Source organism: Typha angustifolia, chromosome 10, assembly GCF_048772165.1.
Source record: "Typha angustifolia cultivar Huaian chromosome 10, ASM4877216v1, whole genome shotgun sequence".
Taxonomy (NCBI): Eukaryota; Viridiplantae; Streptophyta; class Magnoliopsida; order Poales; family Typhaceae; genus Typha; species Typha angustifolia.
The window spans coordinates 12846541-12866480 of NC_133248.1; the positions used below are offsets into that span (position 1 = coordinate 12846541).

Genomic DNA, 19940 nt, shown 5'->3' on the forward strand with positions numbered 1-19940 from the left:
AGGAGATTCATCGGACGGTTGCGTAGAGGACAATGCTTGGATCAAGCAGAGCCGTCCATTCCAATCAGAAAGCACTAGCCCAAGTTGATGCACAGCACAGGCAAACGATCTCCAGGAGTAGGACAAAGGCTATTAAATGAATAAGTGGGTCGAGCCAATGAGGTCTGAGAATGTCCAAATTTTTGTCATTTGGTGGTCTTTGTGAAGTGTCAATTCGGTTGTCAGAATTGAGGTTTCTTCACATCGAATGACACTAACGGGTCTACTCAAAACTCAAAACTCAAGACTCAGGACTCAACACTCAAGAGCATTGCTTGTATACGATAAGATGTGGAGTTGTGGATAGTGACACCGTTTAATTATGAGCATAAGTGATGACTGCGATTAGTCGTGCTAAATCTTACCGACTGGATCCGAATCCAATAATAATACTATACAATATAAACAACGAGAATAGGTTTACTTGGTTGGGCTTGGGCCGAGGCCAGATGTAGTGGATTTGGACCGCATCTATCTACCTCAGCAGTATATGTCATGGACCTTGGACCTGAATTGAGACTCGAATTGGCCTATATACCAACGAAAGGTATCTTGCCGTTCATGTAGATAGGCTAAATGCTAATTATTATAACTTATAAGACGAGTGCAGTTTGAACAAAACGAGTATATTTAGCAAGCAATTCCGCAGTACAGGACTACTCTATGAATGCCTAGGAAAGAAAGATAAAACTGAAAGACAGAATGGCTCCATCGTTCACGTGTATCTCTTTTGCTCTTAATTAATTACGGACATCCGCACATAAACAGTTCTGCGAGAGAGGCATGGATGGTGGATCCTATAAAAAAATATACGTTTAATTATTCTTACATTTTCTGAATTATGGCTTACTATCGAGTTAATTATCTGACAATAATGATCTTAGAATAATAAATCACACTGCATAGTAAATCATGTCTTAAGCTCTTAAAAGTTTTATATGCTTTTAAGGAGAGCACCAAAACATCCCTCCTCCAAGAAGTCAACAATTTTTTAGAGTTGATAATGACACCTTTTGAAAACCTATGTAAGAATTTAAATAAGGATTAGCAAAGGCAAATACAACCTTTTGCTATGCTTCTGTATTTATAATGATGTTACAATGTATGGAAAGTATAGGGAGGTTACAAATCAGTTATACAAGGCATGATATCAAGGATATTTGACATGATTATTTACCATAACAGCAGAGAATGTTTATAGTAATAATAGGGGCTGTTTATAGTAACAGTGGCATAATTCTCAATCAGGTTGATGTGACTGGCGTGATGATGGCTTTACGTTCATACCCTCCCGCGAACTCAACGTCCGACGAAGACAGATGTTGAGTTTGGATCTTAAAAAGTCAAAGCGTGTGCGCGATAGGTTCTTTGTAAAGAGGTCGGCAAGCTGATCAGCAGTGGGAACATATTTGATCACCAAGCGTTTTTGTGCAACTCTTTCACGAACAAAGTGATAGTCAACTTCTATATGCTTAGTTCGCGCATGAAAAATGGGATTGGCGGCGAGATATGTTGCGCTAATGTTGTCGCACCACAAGGTTGGAGTAGTATAAATGGAGACGCATAGCTCGTGAAGAAGATATTGGAGCCAAGATAATTCGGCTGCAGTGATAGCTAGCGCACGATATTCTGATTCCGTGCTTGAGCGAGATACTGTTAATTGTTTCTTTGCTGTCCAAGCAATGAGGTTGCGACCAAGAAAGACACAAAAGCCTGTGGTGGAGCACCGATCATCTGGAGATCCGGCCCAATCTGCATCAGAATAGGCTTGTAAATGGAGAGAGGAGTCACGATAAATTTGTAGACCATGGTGCAACGTTCCTTTTAGATAGCGAAGGATTCGCTTTGCAGCTACCCAATGTGATGTGCATGGAGCATGCATAAACTGACATGCTTGATTGACGATGAAGGAAATTTCTGGGCGAGTAAGTGTAACATACTGAAGAGCACCAACTAGACTTCTATAGGTTGTTGGGTTGGGAAGCATATCACCACTGTTATGGACTAGTTTATGTGATGTCGGAGCAGGAGTTGAGATAGGTTTAGCGCCTTCAAGTCCAAATCGTTGTAGTAGCTCCATTATGTACTTTGTTTGTGAAAGGTGAAGACCAGAGTTAGTGAAGTGTGCTTCGACACCAAGAAAGAAATGAAGTTTACCCAAGTCTTTGAGTGCAATATGGTGGCCTAAGTAGAGGAGAAGTTCGTTAATGGACTCCAAGTTGTTCCCAGTGACAATGATGTCGTCAACATAGATTAGCATGTAGATGATAGAGTTGTGATGTTGCCGGATGAATAGAGATGAGTCAGACTTAGAGGCAGTGAAGCCAACATGATATAGAAGACCACATAGGCGTTCAAACCAGGCTCTAGGGGCTTGTTTTAGGCCGTAGAGTGCGCGATGGAGTCGACAGACATGGTTGGGGAAGCGAGGATGCTGAAAGCCTTGAGGTTGGAGCATGTAGACTTCTTCCTTTAAATAGCCATGTAAGAAGGCATTTTGTACGTCGAGTTGCCGAATTTGCCAGTTTCGAGAGACAGCAAGAGAGAGCACAAGTCGAATGGTTGTAGGTTTAATAACAGGACTGAAGGTCTCATAGAAGTCTCTTCCTGCTTGTTGATGGAATCCTTTCGCAACTAATCGTGCTTTGCGCCTTTCAATAGTTCCATCCGGGTTTCGTTTGATGCGATATACCCATTTGCAGCCAACAGCTTTTCGGCCAGTAGGGAGAGGGACCAAAGACCAAGTTTTATTTAGTAGCATGGCATTGAATTCGTCAACCATCGCCGATCGCCATGCTACATCTTTTGCTGCTTGAGAGTAGCAAGTTGGAGTTAGTTCTGGTATTTGATCTACTGGGTATTTCGAGGCAAGCAAACACTTAGGTTTGAGATTATTTGTCATGGAGCGGGTGACCATGTGGTGAGTGGCGAGGGGAGCTAGTTGTCGTTTAGGTGGAGGGGATGATGGGGAAGTTTGGTGCAGTGGTGGTGGGCTAGACTCTTGACGTGAAGATGTGATAATAGTGGTTGGCTCAGTTTGAGAGAAAGAACGTTCAAGTGATGGTGGAGGTAAAGCATTGATGGAATTGGGTATTGACGTGACTGGACTGCATGAGGTTGATGGTGAAGTAGATAGTGATGTAGGTATAGGAAGCAACGAAACAGGTGGTGAGTCTAGTTGTGATGTAGTTGGTGAGATGGTGGGAATTGTGGAGAACGGAAAGTGAGACTCGTCAAAGACGACGTGGCGCGAGAGGAACATGCGTCCAGTTTTCCAATCCATGCAAACATAACCCTTGTGTTGTGGTTTGAATCCCAGAAAAATGCATAAAGATGATCGAAACTGTAGCTTATGAGTGGCATAAGGACGGAGACAAGGATAGCAGGCACAACCAAAGGTGCGTAACATTGTGTAGTCCGGTGGATGCTGTAGAAGTTTCTCCCATGGAGACTTGCTGTGAAGAACCGGAGAAGGAAGCATATTTGTAAGGTACGTGGCATGAAGAAAAGCTTCAACCCAAAAACTGAGAGGTGCAGAAGCATGTGCAAGAAGGGAAAGACCATGATCAACAATTTGTCGATGACGTCGTTCAACAGTGCCATTTTGGTGTGGTGTATAAGGACATGAGAATCGTTGTTCAATGCCATTTGAGTGAAGAAAATGTTTGAATGATGTATTGGTAAATTCGCCGCCGCCATCACTTTGAAAGGAAGAAATTTTCTGATTTAAATGCTTCTGAATGTAGCAATGAAATCTAATAAAAGTGGCAAGAACATCACTTTTATTCTTCAATGGAAAGAACCATATATAGCGTGAGTAGTCGTCAACAAATGAAACATAATAGCGATAGCCAGCATGAGAGGGATCACGACTCGGTCCCCATACATCGCCAAACAACAGTTGTAGAGGACGACTGCTTCGGATGCCAGAGCGAGGAACGATGTGATTTTCCCATTTGACATGCTATGCATGGTTTTTTTTATTTGCCGAGCACCAGAGAGAGGAAGGTGAAATCTACTAATAATTGAGCTGACGGTGGAAGGAGCAGCATGACCAAGTCGGTTGTGCCAGGTGGAAATTGTTGTACGATCACCTTGAACGACAACATTATTTGCAAGTTTTGTTGATTTCTGGAAGGAATATAACCCATTGTTACTCGGGCCCTGCATAAGTATTTGTCCCGTCGTTTTGTCCTTGACAGCAAAGCCAGAAGAAGTAAATTCAACAATGCAGTTTAAATCATTGGTGAGCTTTGAAATAGAGATCAAGTTTTTTTGAATCGATGGAACATGCAAGACATTGCGAAGAGAAATCAAGGGAGAAAGCGAAGAGCTTCCAATATGAGATATACCCAAAGCTTGACCATTACCGACGTAGACATGGTCAGTTCCGCCGTAGGATTGGGTAGAGTCCAGATTGTTTGCATCATGGGTAAGATGATGTGTTGCACCAGAGTCTGGATACCAAAGTGGATCAGATCCTTCGGTTTGTAAAGAAGAGAGGTTAGCCGAGGGGGAGCCTTGGAAGGAATGGTCAAAACGCTTTGAGCAGTTGAGGCTGGTGTGACCACCGCCATTGCAAAGTTGGCAGGTTAGAGATGTTGCATTCCAGGCTTGTTTTTGCTGGAATTGTTGTTGTTGAGGTGGAAATAAGTGTTGTTGTTGGCGACCACGACCATGTTGGTTGCGTCCACCACCACCGCGACCACGGTGGAAGTATTGTTGTTGACCACCACGCCCCTGGTTTTGATAACTATTACCACGTCCTTTATTCGAAGCACGACCACGTCCACGGTTGTTGAAAGAGTTGCTATGAGAGACATAGTTTGCTTGTGAAGAAGAGAGATCAATTTGGGAAAGTTGTTGTGTCATGGTGAGCCGCGTCTCTTGTGTTAAGAGAGAGCTGTAGAGATCGTCAAGTGCAATGCACTCGGGGCGAGCCGTGACTGTCATTATGAACGGCTCATATTCGGGGCCAAGACCACCCAGAATATATAGAGCTATCTCCTGGTCTGAGATAGAATGTGAAGCAGCAGAAAGATTGTCCGCAAGGTTGCGGGCTTTGTCAAAGTAGTCAGCAATGGATAATGTACCTTTCTTTAATGTTTGCAGCTGAAATCGCAAGTGGAGTATGCGAGTTTGAGAGGTGGACGAGTACATACGCTCGAGCGACACCCACATGTCTTCTGCAGATTGGAGACGCATGACTTGTCCGAGAACGGACTTTGATAGTGTGGCGAGAATCCAACTCATGACGACCATGTCGATGCGTCGCCATGCGGTATACGCTGGGTTGAGTTGGTTGCCGGAGTCATCTGGTAGGTATTTGGTTGGGCATGGTGTGGATCCGTCGACATGCCCATATACGTCCTGGCTTATGAGCACAGGAAGAAATTGTGCCTTCCACATTAGATAATTCTGCCGATCTAGCTTAACTGATATGTGGTGAGAGATATTGGAGATGGAGAATGTTGCATTTGAGATAGTGGAGGTGGAAGAGATGGTAGAATCAGTAGAGTTGGCCATGAAAATAAAAAATTGCGAGAGTTACTCGTCTAAGGCTCTGATACCATGTAAGAATTTAAATAAGGATTAGCAAAGGCAAATACAACCTTTTGCTATGCTTCTGTATTTATAATGATGTTACAATGTATGGAAAGTATAGGGAGGTTACAAATCAGTTATACAAGGCATGATATCAAGAATATTTGACATGATTATTTACCATAACAGCAGAGAATGTTTATAGTAATAATAACCTATAACCAGTTCATAGAATGTAGTGGCTGTCACTTGAGGTATAGAATTAGCCTCACGGAAATCTAGATCTAATCATTTGAACTTGCAATAGATGAAGCAGAATGTTGATATGGTGTAAACAATCACATACAGGAACTTATCAACAAAATTAACTACAGACAAGTAGCTAATGTCTGCTTCCTTGGGAAAGACAAAATGTTGTTGTCCAACTAAATCAAGCATAACTAAAGAAAACAATATTAGGTCCCGGCAGATGACACCAAAATGAAGAGAGATTAACGAACTTAATTGAGAGAGAGAGGGAGGGAGGGAGAAGGAGGACCAAAGTTGTCACTCTTTTTATCCAATCAAATCACATCTCAATCTCATCGCCTGCATTAATTACCAAGGTTAAACTGAGTATTTCACATCTATTTTTAAATTTCATATATCTTAGCCCATAGATATGTCATATGTAGTAGTACGTTACACATATTTATTAGTGTTAGGCCATAGTTAGGCTAAATCTCAATATATTTTTTTTGTTGAGTTTTTATGTATATTTCCTTTAATCCACTTATAGTTTTAATGTGTATATAGTTATTCGTTCTTTTACAAAATATGATTTTTATATTAGTTATTGTATAATAAAAGAAGCATTTTAATTATTTGTATGAGAATTAATTTTAAGAATTAATAAGTGAACTACATTTTAGCTTATATTTATTATTATTTTTTCCTTGTTATAAATGTGTTCACCTGTATAGATTCCACTATGCAGTCGTCCTTACGTTCGTAGTCTCCGCCTGACTTCCACTCGAACTACCCCACGTGGAACAATAAATAAGCGGCGTCGTCTGCTGTAAGACACACAGCAATAGGCGCCACTCAACTAGTCGACACGTGTCCGTCAATAGACTTCAAGTAGATAGTAGTACAGGTGTCTCCCAAAGGAGGTCTCCAACACGATGTATACTACTCGAAAATCTAGCGTTTGCCCCGCTAATTAAAAAATTATATTCAATGAATAATTAAACAGTCTAGTCTCCCTCCTCCTTTATTCTAAGCGACTGTTCACACAAGCGCGAAAGCAAGATATTCTACAAACCCTAGGAGAGAGAGAGAGAGAGAGAGAGAGAACAAAATCCCTTGCGGCGAGTCTTTGCGTGCACGCCGAAGGCTACGTGATCTTGAAGCGATTCTTGTGGTGGGTTTTGGAGAGGAGCAAAGAAACCTTCTTTCGTTCATTTGGCCGTTTTCTCTCTTCTCCGCTCTCTTTCTCGTAAGCATTTGCTTTTGTTTTTAAGAGCCCACGCTTTTGATCTGGATTGGGGTCTCTTATTTGTACCCAATTCGGTTTCTGTGGAGTTGGGGGTTCTAGAATTGGTCGTTTGGGGATGTGAATTGGGGAGAGAATGGAGGAGGAAAGCTTTAAAGTTTGCGAGAATGGTACTGGGAATGGGAATGGGAGTCCAAGGGTTGGAAGGCCGCCGAATCCGCTCGCCGGAGGTAACCGTAAAATCCTTGAAGGAACCCACGTGACTACGCCTTGCAAGCCGACGCTTGTTCGCCACAGCTCTTTGGTGAGTATAAATCCTCTTTTTATTGTTGGATTTCGGAGATTTTTCTCACTATCTCTGTGGATGGACAATTGGGTTGAGTTATTTTGGTTTTAAAGTAATCGTACTAGTACTAGTGTACGATTCCTGGGAATAGAGACTTATTTATCTCTTTTTATGGTCAAGTATTCTTGTTGGATGACGTTTAGAAAGAGGCTGTTTGTTAATAAAGATCTTAACTTTGTCATTTGTTCGTATTGTTGATGTATTGTCCTAAGATACAGATTTCAATATTCTATGTTGGCGTTAGATTCTTTCTATGTTGTACTCTGAGCTTCATCACTATCCTTCCTCTACATGTTTGTAGCTAGCAACGATTTTGGGTTAATAGTTGGGAGTTTGTGACGCATGTAAGAAGATTGCTCTGCCAAGCTGAGGATGCTTTGGTGTTCGGGTGGCTTACCAGAGAAGATGATTTAATAATTGTTGTAGACGTCACAATTAGGCGTAGAACAAATAGAGGAGTATTTATTTGAACATCGTTTGAAATAGTTTGGACTTTGGACAAGTCAAACCGGAGTACATATTTACATTAGTAAGGAGGGAGTGATTTCAATCAAGTAAATGTTGCCTTGGGAAAGTTGTGAACAAATAATTTTGGAGGAAATAGTGGAAAAAGGACATGGTGTACCAGTATGGATTGGTTTCAGTCAAGTAGAAGCTGCCCTATGAGGGAAGGGGAAAATTTATACTGATTTGGGAATTGTAATGAGGATAAACAAGAATCACTCTCATTTAGTAAAGAATATGCATCAAGATAAAGTTAAATTATCAAAAGCCTAATTAGGTAGAATCAATGGCTTATTCCCTGATGTTTTCTGATATCTTTTTGGAGGGAACCTGTTTTTTTCTGGTACTACCATCATTAGCTGCCAGATCCATATGTAGGCTATATTTTTCTGTATTGTTTGCTGAAATTTTAACTTTATTACTGGTTGGGAATTTCGCAGGTGAAGACAAAACTAGTTGATGTAACTCCTGAGCCTGAAAAGAACATAGAAAGTTGCGACACCGAATTTTTTCCTATTGTAAGGTCTGGAGCTTGGGCTGATATTGGATTCCGGCAAAACATGGAGGATGTATATGTCTGTTCTGACAACTTCATGCAAGACTACAAGCTCAAGAACTTTTGTGAAAAACCCAATGCTTTTTATGCGGTATGTCTCCAACACAATTTTGTGGATAGAGACATGTTAAGAATGCTTTGATATCCAGAGTTCTAATTTGCTACGGATATGATTGTTGAGTTATTGGTAAATATTGTTCTAGGACTTGCTTTACTTTTATCGATACTTTAAACATATTGAAGGTGCTATATAGGAAATATTCCTTGTTTACTGGAATTCTGTAAATAAGATAAGGTACAGGGGCCAGTTTGTGAGATCTTACTGTCTATTCATTCAGCTGTTATTCAACATCTGCTAACTCTTAGTACATTCCTTTATCTTATAGGTTTTTGACGGACACGGTGGAAAGCATGCTGCTGACTTTGCTTGTTGCAATTTACCGAAATTTATCATTGAGGATGAGGATTTCCCTAGGGAGATTGAGAGGGTCGTTGCTTCTGCATTTTTGCAGACTGACACTGCTTTTGCAGAGGCATGCTCCCTTAACTGCTCTCTTGCATCTGGGACAACTGCACTGGCTGCTCTCGTAGTTGGAACGTAAGCTCGTCTTACTTCATCTCTCATGTACCAAATTATATCATCTGCTTTCTTCTGTATATCTAATGGCAGCCTCTGACCAAATCTTTTACCGAGCGGGGTTAGAACACTGTTATTAGATGGTCTTATTTGTTAAACATTTCATTTTCGTTTATGTTTTCCCATTTCATACAAGAACAAGTTCAGACTCGGGATACAACATTTCAGTTTTTTTATTTTGAGTTGATCTTGCTATTGATTTGTGTTCATTATTCTATAAAATTTGAAACATATCCTGGATAGTTTACCGTGCACATAAAAGTCATCCCTGCAGACTGCTACATTTCGGTCGTGAATGTGAACAAATTTAACTCATCTGAAAGTATGAGAGAGCCTATTGGCCAAAGCTCTCCAATTGGTGCAGGAGATCTTTTCTGGGATTTGTTTATTGGCCTGAGTTTTTGTCTTACAGAATTTTCTTCTCCTTGTGATGTGACAGGTTATTGGTGGTGGCAAATGTTGGTGACTGTAGGGCTGTGCTTTGCCGGCGGGGAAAGGCTATAGAAATGTCTCGGGATCACAAGCCATCTTGCAGCAAGGAGAAAAAGCGAATTGAAGCCTTGGGTGGTTATGTGTACGACGGCTACCTTAATGGACAGCTAAATGTTGCCCGAGCGATTGGGGATTGGCATGTTGAAGGGATGAAGGAGCGAGATGGCCTAGGGCCCCTCAGTGCTGAACCTGAGGTTATGAGGATGCAGCTGACAGAGGAGGATGAGTTCCTGATCATGGGCTGCGATGGCATCTGGGATGTTTTCCGTAGCCAAAATGCTGTTGACTTTGCACGGCGAAAGCTCCAAGAGCACAATGACCCAGCAACTTGTTGCAAGGAGCTGGTCGATGAAGCCCTCAAGAGGAAGAGTTGTGATAACCTTGCTGTGGTTGTGGTGTGCTTCCAACCCAGGCCGCCTCCTGCCCTCACTGTTCCAAGACCTCGAGTACAGAGGAGCATATCAGCGGAGGGCCTCAGGGAGTTGCAGAGCTTCTTGGATAGTTTGCCCAATTGAATTGAGTTCTGGTGTCTTTGTTCCTTTCGTTAGTGTCTACATTTGTAGGCGTAGTTCTCTTATCTTTCCTTTTACCTTGTTGAGTAGTTTGGAGAGAGATCTGCCCAATTGTAGCATATGCGGCGGCTAATTCCATCTGCAATGAATTTTATGCGTTGTATTGCATACAGATGCTGTCTGTGAAATTATTTAATACTAATTTCTAACAGATGCAGAATGTTACCTAGGACTATATGCTAATGCTAATGTCAAGAATTTTGCACCGCTGTTAGTTTGCATGAGATATATATGTCCATATGGGCCTTGCCTTTTTACTCGCCTGGGCCTTTTCTATGGCTAAGCATTTCTCTTGCTTTTAATTTTTGTGTGTCATTTCTCAACTCCCATTAGCTAACCGGCTACTTCAAACACGAGATAGAGTCTCTACCATAATCTTCCAAGTCCTATACATGTGTATGATGGTCGAAGCGCTACGATATAATAGGATAGGATTCCCGATCCATCCTGAGGAGTCTCACTATTGTCCCTGATGATTATTCTGGCCAGTTGATAGTTATCCTTAGAGCAAGGATTAACTTCTCATACTCTTGTTTGGCAATGCTTCCAAATTAGCCATAACATGGAAGCTATGAGCCCTTTGAGCCACAAGGTTTCTTTGGTGTCTGCTGACCAATCGTAGCTATACAAATATCATTATTATTTGGAGATTATAATCTCCATCTATGATTCATTTAAAAAAGAAAAGAAAAATCCTTCGTCCCTCACTCGCGTCGTCAAGGTAAATGGAGGTGAGGGCAGAGTCGTCATTTGGGAAGAAAAAATGATAAAACCGGCAACTCATTTTGGATTGGAACAGTACGGATCTCATGCCTCCTTGCGTGAACAGCATAAATTTCATGATTGGCTCTCCGCGGGTCCTAATCACAAAAATCCAATGCGTCTGGTGAGCTAACAGAGCCTAAGCTAATTAAAAGCTCTCATGTGGATCGACTTCATCTATTAATTACCATCCATACAGCAGTCTACCATTTCTTCGATGCACGCAATGGTCATGTAACTGTGATTCAGGGGCATTTCTCAGCCCCAGGTTAAGCAGAGGAGGACAGTAAGTAGTACCTTTGGACGAAGTTGGTTAAATGGAAGAGAACAAAAACAGCAAATGATTAGGTCGAACACGAATCTCTTCTATGCGACAAGACCAGATAGTATTAAAACAATACACATACTTCCATGCAACCACCATATTCTCTTGGCTTTATCTAAGGGCTGCAGAAAAGATGGGAAACGAGACGAGTCCTTTTCTATGTAAAATTTAATAAATTTTAACTGCATTTTAAATATAGACGTCGATTATATTTTGCATATTCTTGATTGAATCTTGACAAGGCTAAAATAGAATTATGCAGCACCATTCACATGACATACTTGTTCTTTTTCTAACTCGAAAGTTACATTACTATATTCAAGAAAAGTTAGTTCGGTAGTTCCCCCGTTAACCAAATTAATTCTGGTGTCTTTTCTTCTTTGCAGCATTCTACCGAAAGGCCATGCAATGCAAATTTTGAAACAAATAAGACAAATTTCGAAGTTATACCTCTTTACAATAACTACTTACCACCTGGCTGCTTCATGAGGTGGAAGGAGATGAGATCTCTAAATTTAACCCTTTCATTTAAATACCTATAAAACAAAAAAAGAAAATGATGAAAGAATATTCATGTGGCGTTACGTTCAACTGCATGTAAGCATAATATAAAACAAAGTCGTTTGTAGTTGTTTACTGATTAATAACTCGGTAGATTAATTACTGGCAAGAGGACAAATATATAATACTAGGACTATGTCAAAGAGTACAACAAGAAGCATCGTAAAATTTTGAAGAGAGACTCTGAGCATGAGGCAAAAGCTTAGTAAACTATGACATTCCCCAATTCCAAATTATTTCATCGGTGATAAATAAATTGAAACATATACGTTCACAATAACCAGAATAAAAAAAGAGAGGGGGAAGTTTTACAAAATTTAAGAAGAACAACACCAGTATCTCTTGCCCCCATTATTTGTCTCATCTGTGCCGGCCTGTAAAATTACTGTCTTCCCATTACTTAATGATGATTTCTCACTTCTCTTCTCTTTTGATTGGAAGACCTTCCTACTTAATATATTGTAGATCTCTCTCACTACAGTTTGAAAGGCAGCTGCAACATTGGATGAGTCCAGTGCGGATGTTTCCATGAAAAAGAGGCCTTGGGTCTCTGCCAGGGTCTTCCCCTCTTCAGTGCTTACTTCCCTGGCATCCTTGAGATCAATCTTATTCCCAACCAGAATGGTAACGACATTCATGTCAGAGTGAACTGTATCAGCATAAACAATGGGTCAAGGAACAGCAACAATCTGTCACATTAAGTATCTGATAAGTAAATAATTTTGGTGAAATCAAAACATGGCAGAGGATTTGATTACAATCAGTCACCAAATTTTTGATGCTTCATGGTTGACAATAAGTAGAGAGAGCATGCTAACAAGTAACAACTATGTGACACTCTGTGACAGATAAGCAAAGCAAAGAAAATTCATCAGTCATGACATAAACCCTTTTCACAAAATGAAAAAAAAAAAAAGGTGAACTAAATGTTCACAAGTGAGCTGACATTACTAGGAAATCTTTTGCAAATAAGTAGCTTTCAAGGGCATGCAAAGGAATTGTCAAATAAAATTTGCACTTGGGACAACTGTAACTAACAACAAAATAGTCATTAGCCAACCATTTAAAAGCAAAGAAGTTGCCTAGGAGTCCCTGCTCAACATAATTACTATGTTCATCTACCTATTCATCAAAATTTAGACATACTTGCCATGTAAAACATTTAATGAAACAAACAGAAAGCTAGTGGAAATTTCAGCCCATACTCTGGAGTTCATTAAGCCATCGCCCAACGCTATCAAATGTCTGTCGCCTGCTTATATCATACACGAGAACAGCCCCAACAGCTCCTCGATAATATGCAGATGTCACGGCTCTGAACCGCTCTTGACCTGCGGTGTCCCATATCTGAGCTTTGATTTCCTTCCCATCAATGTCCAATTTCTGTGTTTGGAACTCAACTCCTATAGTAGATTTGGAATTTGGATGGAACTCATTTCGTGCATATCTTGCAAGAAGATTTGATTTTCCAACTGCAGAGTCACCGATAAGAACAATTTTAAACAAATAGTCCTGACTCTGCTCTTCATCTCTATCGTAAGACATTGTCAAGAGCTCAGAGAGGCACAAACTTGTGGACCTCACTTGAAAATCATAATCAACCTACCAGAGGAAACAAGTATTATCAAAATTAATGTAACAACCAGTAGATGCAAGACGATGATATTAATAATGGAAATATTAGGGGAACAGGGAAGTAGGTAATGTGAGATTAGACATGGAAGCTAAAAGAAAAGGGCAAAGCTCTTATGAGATGGTAATTTGAGCTGCTTTATCTCTTTATCTTTCTCTTTCATATGGTCCATACAATTGCTATTGAAAATTTGAAATAATTCTGTACTCTTCAAAATTCATCAGATTAATTGGCTTAAAAATTTACTTTGCTGTAGCATCCAAAGTATTCATTATTTATATCTTTCAACCGAAGCATTGCGACGGCTACTATAATTCGTTGATTTTTGAACTGATTGCCATCAAATACATAACCTCCCTTCCCAAACATCAACGCGTCCTATTTTACCAACTTTTCAGACAAAAGCAACCCTGCTTTCATGGAATTAAGGTTTCAGATAAAACTCCACCAAGAAATATTCCACGCTAAAATCTCTCCTAAATCTACTTGGTTCAGACACAAGTAGAGCATCTAAAGTTGTACAAGATGCCCAAATGCACTGCAGAGCAACGTACCTAGAAATCATCATCAATTTTCAAACTCAAAAGCTTGCAGCCATTGTACCAAAAAACCCATTGCAGAAACAGCATTATACCCTAAGTAAGAATACCACACATAACCCCTCCACAAACCAAGCGGGCCAAAAAAAAAAAAAAAACTACACTTTTAAGGCTTTCTCAGACACTTCTCCAGTAATACCGGACGAGTCTGCATGAAGTCATCCTCCTTAACTCCAGGAAACCTGCTAAGCATAACAAATCGGCAACAAGATGCAAACTTTATCTAACCTAGCAACAGCAATCCGTAAGGCAAACGGGAATTAGGTAAAACCGAATCCTTTTCCCCGATCAGTAAATCTTGCAGCGAATCTAAACAGAATTGCTCTAACAAAGTGAAACAATGAAACTAACCAAAAGAGCACGAATAGTTCCACTGAGAACGAACCGAAAAAATCGGGATATTTACCTAGTTGGAAGTGGAGAGAAGAGCAGCAGTCGAGATCTGAATCGCTCGAAGGCGTTCACGGGAGAGAAGAGAAGAGAGGGGAAGCGTCTTATTTGCGAGAATTGGGTTCTTTCCTTTGAGGGAAAGCAAGAAGGGGCGGTGAGAAGAGAAGCAGAAAGGGGAGAGAAAGAGAGAGAGAGAGAGAGAGAGAGAGAGAGAGAGAGAGAGAGAGCGAGCGAGCGCAAGGCTGGCGTTGCAGAAGATTCTGGGAGTGGTGCAGTTACCGCTCTGGTGGGAGGATAAGATTTAAAAAGAAAAAAAGATATCGGGGTGAATAAGTTTCTTTATTCCTTTCCGCTAGGATAAAATTCTCGAATGCGGTTGATGGAAATAACCATGTCCGGATCTCCGCCGTTCGTTGCACCTACTTTGTTCCTTCCCTCTTTTCCACCAACGGTGGCACCTCCGCCGTCGGTGGGAAACGGATTGCCCCAATTTATTCTCCATCGAGGACCGATAGAGATTATAAATAAAGCTTTCGTCCTCCTTTTGTCTCTTGTGTGACCTTAATTATATTTACAAAATGCACTTTGTTCTCTGGATTGGATTACACCTTGGAATTTTAGTTGATCAGTGTGTCGCTCCACAAACACGACATGTTTAGGTTTCCAAGTAGATAACCGCAATAGTAGTTACTTTTTCTAACCATATCCAACTTTCTATAACTAATGTAAATTGAGTTTATCACTCAGATTTATTCTTGTCATTTGATTTTCTTACTTAAATTCTTGGATGAACTGGGGAACTTGTCGGATAGGCAGAAATTTCTCCTACAGTAACAGAAGAACACCGTGGCCCCACCCGCGCCGTCATGGTAAATGAAACGAGGGTATAGTTGTCATTTGGGAGAAGAATCAAACTGCCATGTTTATTATTTATTTATTTTATTTTTGGATGGGCTCGTACGACTTCTCTATTTCCTCGTCCTTAGAAACAGTTCGGTTCTCATGACTCTTCCTATGTAGACCGAAAGCTCCTGGTCTTAGCCTGCCTTCAAAACTACATGATTTCCATGCACGCAAATGTGTTTCTCTGTACTTAACAAATATATATATATATATATATATATATATATATATTCTTTACCAAGGCCTTATGCTAATTCTCCAGAGGAAGAGAAAGCAGAGAGAAAGAGAGGGCCGGGGGATGGAGGTAGTGACGAAGAGGAGAGGATGCATTAAGGAGACAAGAGGGCCATGGATTGTAAGGAGGAGGGGAAGGGGAGGGGCGATGACGACATCGTTGAGAAGGCCGACGGAGAGGGAGAGGGAGAACAACCGGGAACGCGAGCGAAAGCGGAGGATGGTGGCGGCTAGGATCTTCGCCGGCTTACGAGCAAATGGCAACTATTGCCTTCCGAAGCATGCCGACCAAAATGACGTCCTCAAGGCGCTTTGCCACGAGGCTGGTTGGCACGTCGACGATGACGGCACCGTCTACCGCAAGGTAAGTTTGCATTGACACACATATCAGAGAAATTAAGGTTATTTTGCTGAGATTTAGATGTCTTCACTGCATGATTGAATTCTGATGTCGTGTTAGCAGAGATTTGAAGATATGGACTCTACTCATCAGAATTGCAACCGTCTATCATCTGAATATTTAGGACAAGAAACCGGAGGAGATGACCTATCACTGAATCTGACTCTTTCTTTTAAATACATGTAAACAAGAAAATTGCAGCGAGTAAATTGTCGCTCATTATACTCGGATACTACTGCACGATATTATTTTCGTTTTCTCTCGGCCGTTCAACTAAGGATATGACCAGTCCCCACAACTCCATCTTCTATTTCTAATTATTATTAAGTGGCCATTCGATCTTCTATTATTTCTTTTGAGAAACGTAGTATAGCAGAAGTAAAATGAATAGAAGCATGTTACCATAACATCAATGCGGCTTGGATCGACCCTAGTATATTATTTAATGGGCCAGGCCAGCCACATGGCCTTCAATTTGGCTGTTGGACATCAAAAGTTTCTACGGGCCTCATTTGATACTGTAGGGCGTTGAGGTGCAATTTAAGTTTGGGCTCGGCCTATTGTCAGGCGATACTGGATTTCAGATCGATGCATGTGTACAGCGTTGGAATTATTTCGGCAATGCAATGCTGGGTCTCAGATCGCCCAACATGTTCCATGCTGCATCGATATAGTTGAATGAGAAATTAATATAAATAAAAGTTTTTTACATTTTGTTTTCTCATTAAAAATTGAAAGAAAATATTTTGACGTCAACTTAAATTTAAGTGGATGGAGGCCATCGAATAAATTATTTTTATAAAATTCATATACTAAAAACTATTTTTATAGTACAACTTATATGTATAAGAGAAATTGTTTAAACCATAAACCCAAATGGCTCCTACGATTGACTCAATTGACAGAGGACTTGGGCGAATGGAGTTATGCGAAATTAAATGAATGAATAAATAAAAAAATTTAGCTGCTAATATTTTTAAATATATTATATCTGTGGACAATTACATGTAAGGCCCGACTGTAGCAATTTCCTGCAGGGGTCCTGCAGCTGATCTGAACTGTTTCGTTACATCAACTAATGAGAGAATTAGACAACCGAACACGTACCCCCTCTCTCTATCTCTCTCGGTTTCGGTAATCCACAAAAGGACGTGAAGCTCCTCCACCAAAACCCTAAATCCAAAAAGAGGACACAACCGTATCCTACAAGTTGATCGACACCTCGCCGCCATTACCCATCTCCGCCTTTGCCTTCTCCTCCGCTTTCTCCTCGTCCTCTTCCTCTCTCTCTTCTTCCTCCTCCTCCTCCTCGACGATCTCCGACCGCTCCCCTCCGCTCCTCATCTCTGACTCCGGCGACCCAATCCTGCCCTTGTGTGACCCGTTCCGATGGAGGGCCGGGTAGAAGTGGTGGTGGGGGCCATAAGGGTGCGCCCCGTAGATGGCCGGAGCGGCGCCGGCGGACGCTGACGTGGCGTACTCCGGTGGTACCCAGATGCCGCCGAGCACCACAAGATGTGGCGGGCCTGCCGCCAAGGCTGTCGGCTGCGGTCCCGAGATTGGACGCCTCGTGTGGAGCCGATATTTCTGGCCAACAGAAAAAAAGAAGGGCAAAGTGGTAACTTGGTATACATCTGGGAGTTGTAAACCATTTTGGCAATTTTAGTTATACGAGAGAGAGAGAGAGAGAGAGAGAGAGAGAGAGAGAGAGAGAGAGAGTGAGAGCTGAGTAAGTACCTGTAGATGGCTTTTCACCTCATCATTGGTCAATCCATCAACCTTCATGAGCTCCCTTATCTGCTTTGGTGTGGCCACTGCTTCAATTTTTTTCCCCCATAAAAATTAAACCATTTTACTAAATTTAGAAAGACAGACTAAATATTTTTCGTTAAAAAAAAAGACAAGCATGGTAATGTAGCTAGTAACAATAAAACTAGTAGGTAAATAAATACCTTGAGAGCCACCCAGCATCTGAAGAGCATTAACAAAGCGGCGGTGCAAGTCCGGCGACCAGCATCTCCGCGCCTTCCTCTGCGTTTGGTTGGCCGCCTGCCCCTCGCTCTTACTTCCTCCTCCTTTCCCTCCTCCTACCTCTCCGCCTTTGCTGCCGCTCTCAATATTACCCTTATCCCTGCTGTCTTTCTCGGACGAAGCGAGAGCCAACTCCGGTAAACCCCCTGAAGTAGTCGAAGCTGCGCATTGGTTCTTCTCTTTCGAGAACGGGAGGAAGGCGCCGCCATTTCTTTGCTTGGAGTCAAGCGCAAGCTTAGGTTCGCAATCCTTTGGCGTTTGGCTCCATAAAGCAAGTTGCGCAGAGACCATCCAACTTGCTTTCTCAGAGGCAGCAGCATCGGATGAGCCCTCAATGCTTGTTTGCTTAAGAGGTATGAATTCTTCGAGGACTGGTTTCGGCCCTTGGCTGCTTTGATATTCTTCAAGTTGTTGCGCATACGTCTCCATAGCTGAATTGATGCAACAGGTAGATTGGATTTGATTAGCAACAGTTTGTAAATTATATATTTCCCTGTGAGTACGTACATATGTAGGTCGAAAAAAATCAAAGAAGATATTTACCATTATTGAGGAGTTGCATGCAGAGAGGCAGCTCGCGCTTGAACGCCTCGATCTTAAGACGTTCTTCCTCGAGGCGGGCGAGGAACTCCTTAATCCTCTTCTGCGCGTCAGGATGTTCCCCGACTGGCTTTTGGATCATTTGGTTGATGTCGGGCTTGTATTCTAAATTCAGATCAGATGGTGAAGCCATTTGAAGGGCAATACTATTACTAATATTCTTAGTCTTCAGCAGAATAGATATAGAGGGAGGAGGGGTGTGGATGTTTGTAGTGAAACATAGGATGGATCAAGCAGGGGTGGATCGGCTTCTATTTTATTGTGAGTTTGAGGGGGGGGAGAATAAAGTGGGATTTGAGGTGAGGAAAAGGAAAAGCAGGAGATAAAGTAAAGGCATGGTAACTTCTTGCAAGGATCAAAGGCAAAAGCTTGCAGGGAATCACGGTGGGCAGAAGGGCATGTGCTTAGGCCCCTGGGTTTTGGTACCTTTGGACTCCTTGTACCAATTCAAATCACCAGACCCAAAAGATTCTTCTCTCTCTCTTCACCATTTACTTCCTTTCCTTGTCCTTTTATGTGTTGGCCATTGAAACACCAACATCAATTGATAGCTAGCTAGCTCCCCTACTCTTATCCACGAAGCCAATTTTAATTACTCATGCAGTAGACGTACTACTACTACATATATATATATAACCAAATGAATAAGATTACAACTTTCTAAACTTATTCCTTGTGTTGTTTTCTGTTTTACTTCATGGGGGGCTAAATTACTTGATTCTGTTTTGTGAAAAGGTGGTTGGGAAATAAATTACTCTATAAAAGATGCCTTGCATCTGGCAAAGTAGTAATGTTGTGAGGACCATGATTCTAACTTGATTAATCAATGAAGCAAATGATCATAATGCCATAAAAGCATATACCAACACACAATTCAAACAAGATATGCAGAGATTCTCTCCTCCCACACAAAGAGTCCATCTTGAAAGGAAAGGGAGGCCCTTTCTTTGTTTTCAAAAGTTGCACACCGCAACCCTTCACACACACACTAAACCCTTGCATTCACAAGGAAGGCAAGATAGGATAGGATATCTAATGCTTCTAATAAGTAAGGAATATCTTAATGGTAACTAACACACAAATTTGTGCTTTAGAAAGAGGAAGACCCAGTCCCCATCCCCACTCCTAGCGCAAAAGAATATAAGGGAGGGGGGGAATAGAAGAGTTGTGGGAATCTCCCATCCTGCTACTGCTGCTAACTTTTAGAGGAAGTGGGCAGGAAGCTAAGAAGATTCCTCTAAACATTTAATATTAGAGATCAGAGAGAGGGAGAGAGAGAAAAAGGTAGAGAGGACTGCATCAAATTCCCTGTGCAATAATTATTGTTGGTCGCTTTCT

At 41.4% G+C, this 19940-nt stretch overlaps 3 protein-coding genes across 4 annotated transcripts; 1 reads left to right on the plus strand and 2 right to left on the minus strand.

Moving 5' to 3' along the window:
* Window positions 1–6857: 6857 nt before the first annotated feature.
* On the plus strand, window positions 6858–10315 carry LOC140769221 (probable protein phosphatase 2C 57). Its single transcript, XM_073109857.1, has 4 exons — window positions 6858–7361; window positions 8348–8554; window positions 8850–9061; window positions 9540–10315. Exons 1-4 carry the CDS (start codon window positions 7194–7196, stop codon window positions 10105–10107), a joined length of 1155 nt encoding a protein of 384 aa, XP_072965958.1. The 5' UTR covers window positions 6858–7193; the 3' UTR covers window positions 10108–10315.
* Window positions 10316–12004: 1689 nt separating this feature from the next.
* Window positions 12005–14890, minus strand: LOC140767988 (ras-related protein RABA5a-like). Its single transcript, XM_073108057.1, has 3 exons — window positions 14451–14890; window positions 13018–13414; window positions 12005–12461 (listed from the first exon to the last, which is right to left on the minus strand). The coding sequence occupies exons 2-3, from the start codon at window positions 13355–13357 to the stop codon at window positions 12130–12132; spliced, it is 672 nt and encodes a 223-aa protein (XP_072964158.1). The 5' UTR covers window positions 13358–13414; window positions 14451–14890; the 3' UTR covers window positions 12005–12129.
* Window positions 14891–16907: 2017 nt separating this feature from the next.
* LOC140768620 (transcription factor NIGTH1-like) lies at window positions 16908–19072 on the minus strand. 2 transcript variants are annotated; one of them, XM_073108961.1, is made up of 4 exons: window positions 18546–19072; window positions 17924–18433; window positions 17709–17788; window positions 16908–17558 (listed from the first exon to the last, which is right to left on the minus strand). In XM_073108961.1, the coding sequence occupies exons 1-4, from the start codon at window positions 18733–18735 to the stop codon at window positions 17175–17177; spliced, it is 1164 nt and encodes a 387-aa protein (XP_072965062.1). In that variant the 5' UTR covers window positions 18736–19072; the 3' UTR covers window positions 16908–17174. The 2 variants fall into 2 exon arrangements, with proteins under 2 accessions (XP_072965062.1, XP_072965063.1); XM_073108962.1 differs by having other exon boundaries at window positions 16909–17558; window positions 17709–17785; window positions 18546–19066.
* Window positions 19073–19940: the final 868 nt, after the last annotated feature.